General features: G+C 50.0%; 1 protein-coding gene across 1 annotated transcript in view; it reads right to left on the bottom strand.

Annotated features, from left to right (window-relative positions):
- The window catches only part of EMH_0071120 (uncharacterized protein), a gene marked incomplete at both ends in the record, with an annotated part of 4872 nt that extends 2931 nt beyond the window's left edge, over nucleotides 1–1941 (bottom strand). Inside the window, 4 exons of the mRNA XM_013499058.1 lie at nucleotides 169–267; nucleotides 649–1155; nucleotides 1269–1373; nucleotides 1932–1941. Coding sequence (XP_013354512.1) covers nucleotides 169–267; nucleotides 649–1155; nucleotides 1269–1373; nucleotides 1932–1941 — 721 coding nt within the window. The remainder of the gene's footprint in view (nucleotides 1–168; nucleotides 268–648; nucleotides 1156–1268; nucleotides 1374–1931) is intronic.
- Between the last annotated feature and the right edge of the window lie 103 nt (nucleotides 1942–2044).

The following is a 2044-nucleotide window of genomic DNA, read 5'->3' as shown; positions in this document are numbered from 1 at the left end:
GGAAAAAAAAAAAAAAAAAAAAAAAAACAAAAAAAAAAACAAAAAAAACAAACATACTGCCGACGACAGCTAGTATATTGCAGGTGTAGAGCATCAGGAGACAAAAAGGAGACAAAAAGGAGACAAAAAGGAGACAAAAAAAAACAAAAAAAAACAAAAAACACATACTGCCGACGACAGCTAGTATGTTGCAGGTGTAGAGCATCTCCACGAGGCCGATGCAGCCCTCTGTCTCCTCCTCCTCCTCTCCCCGCCCCGCCACCAGCTCTGCACCCCACAAACCCTAAACCCTAAACCCTAAACCCTAAACCCTAAACCCTAAACCCTAGACACTAGATGCTGGGTGCTGAGTGCTGAATGCTGGGCAGAGAGAGGATGCTGAGAGTAAATATAAAAACAACTTGAAAAAAATAAAAAGGGTTTAGGGTTTAGGGTTTAGGGTTTAGGGTTTTAGGGTTTAGGGTTTAGGGTTTTAGGGTTTAGGGTTTAGGGTTTAGGGTTTAGGGTTTGACCTCTTTGGAAGGTTTTTTTGAAGGGTTCAGTGCTGTAAACCACAAACCCTCGTCGTGTTGCTGCTACTATACACCTTGCGTTCTGGTTTAGAGCCGCAAACCCTAAACCCCCGCCCCCAAACCCTAAACCACAAACCCTCGGTGATGACCCTGGGCCCCCAGGGGAGGATAGATGAATCCCGCGGATTGACATTGTATCCCTCTCCTCCTGCTGCTCCTGCTGCTGCTGCTGCTGCTGCTGCTGTTGCTGCTGCTGCTGCGTGTGCTCCTGCCGCAGGAGATGCTGCTGCTGCTGCTGGTGCTCCTGCTGCGGCTGCTCGTGGAGGTGACGGTGGTGCTGATGCTGCTGCTGCTGCTGGTGATAGTGCTGCTGCTGCTGCTGCTGCTGGTATCGCTGCTGCTGCTGACGAGGTGCTGCTGCAACGTCTGTTGCTGCTGCTGCTGCTGCTGCTGCTGCTGTAGGAGTGCTGTGGCTCCCGCTGTCTCTTCTCCCGCTTGCTGTGTTGTTGTTGCTGCTGCTGGTGTTTGTCCTGCTGCTGCAGTTTATCCTTCTGCTGCAGGTTGGAGAGAAGAGCTGCAGCAGCAGCAGCAGCAGCAGCAGCAGCTGCTGCTGCTGCTGCTGCTGCTGCTGCTGCAGCGCTAACTGTGCAGCACAGCTACACAGGCCGGACCAGTGGTCCGGTTATTAGAAGGCGTGGCCCCACACCGTCTGCAGAGTCATTGCTGCAGCTCTGAGGTGTACATACAGCTGAATACCTTGCTGCTGCTGCTGCTGCTGCTGCTGCTGCTGCTGGAGCTGCTGTTGCTGCTGCTGTAGCAGTTGGTGCTGCTGCTGCTGCTGTTGCTGCTGCTCTGTTCTCGCTGTTTCAAGCCAAGAAGAAAGTAGAAGTGAGAGAGAAATAGACAAATAAAGAAAAGGAGTCGCATGCATTATCTGCTGAGGTGTACATACACCCCAGCCCACTACAGAGGCCGCTGCTGCTGCTGCTGCTGCTGCTGCTGCTGCTGCTGCTGCTGCTGCAGGGGGGGAGGTTTTCGTGTTTTTCTTTGGCCTTCTAGCATTTGTTTTATTTATTTAATTAAAAAGAAACTCAGCAGCTATATTCTGTCTCCAAACACAGACAGACAGCAGCAGCAGCAGCAGCAGCAGCAACAGCAACTCCACTGCTGCTGCTGCTGTTGCTGCTGCTGCAGCAGCAGCAGCAAGCCGAAAGAACAGCAGCAGCAGCAAACAGCAGCTGCAGCAGATATTTTTCTTTTCTTTTTGTTTTTTGTTTTTTTATTATATAAACAAAACCACCAGCGGGCTGCAACAACTCCATACTTGGGGTGTACACGCAGCTGCTACGTACACACAGTCTTTACGCAAACCCTAAACCCTAAACCCTAAACCCTAAACCCTAAACCCTAAACCCTAACCATACTCCATTGTATTATAGGGGGGGAGCTGTACTATCAGCAAAGCGATCCCAAGGCGATCCCAGTACAATATACAACGATCCCATATACATATATATATATATATATATATA

This window comes from Eimeria mitis, genomic scaffold, assembly GCF_000499745.2.
Source record: "Eimeria mitis Houghton genomic scaffold, Emh_scaff3958, whole genome shotgun sequence".
NCBI lineage: Eukaryota > Apicomplexa > Conoidasida > Eucoccidiorida > Eimeriidae > Eimeria > Eimeria mitis.
The sequence above is the reverse complement of the archived record's forward strand: the minus strand, read 5'-3'. Positions and strand labels throughout refer to the sequence as shown.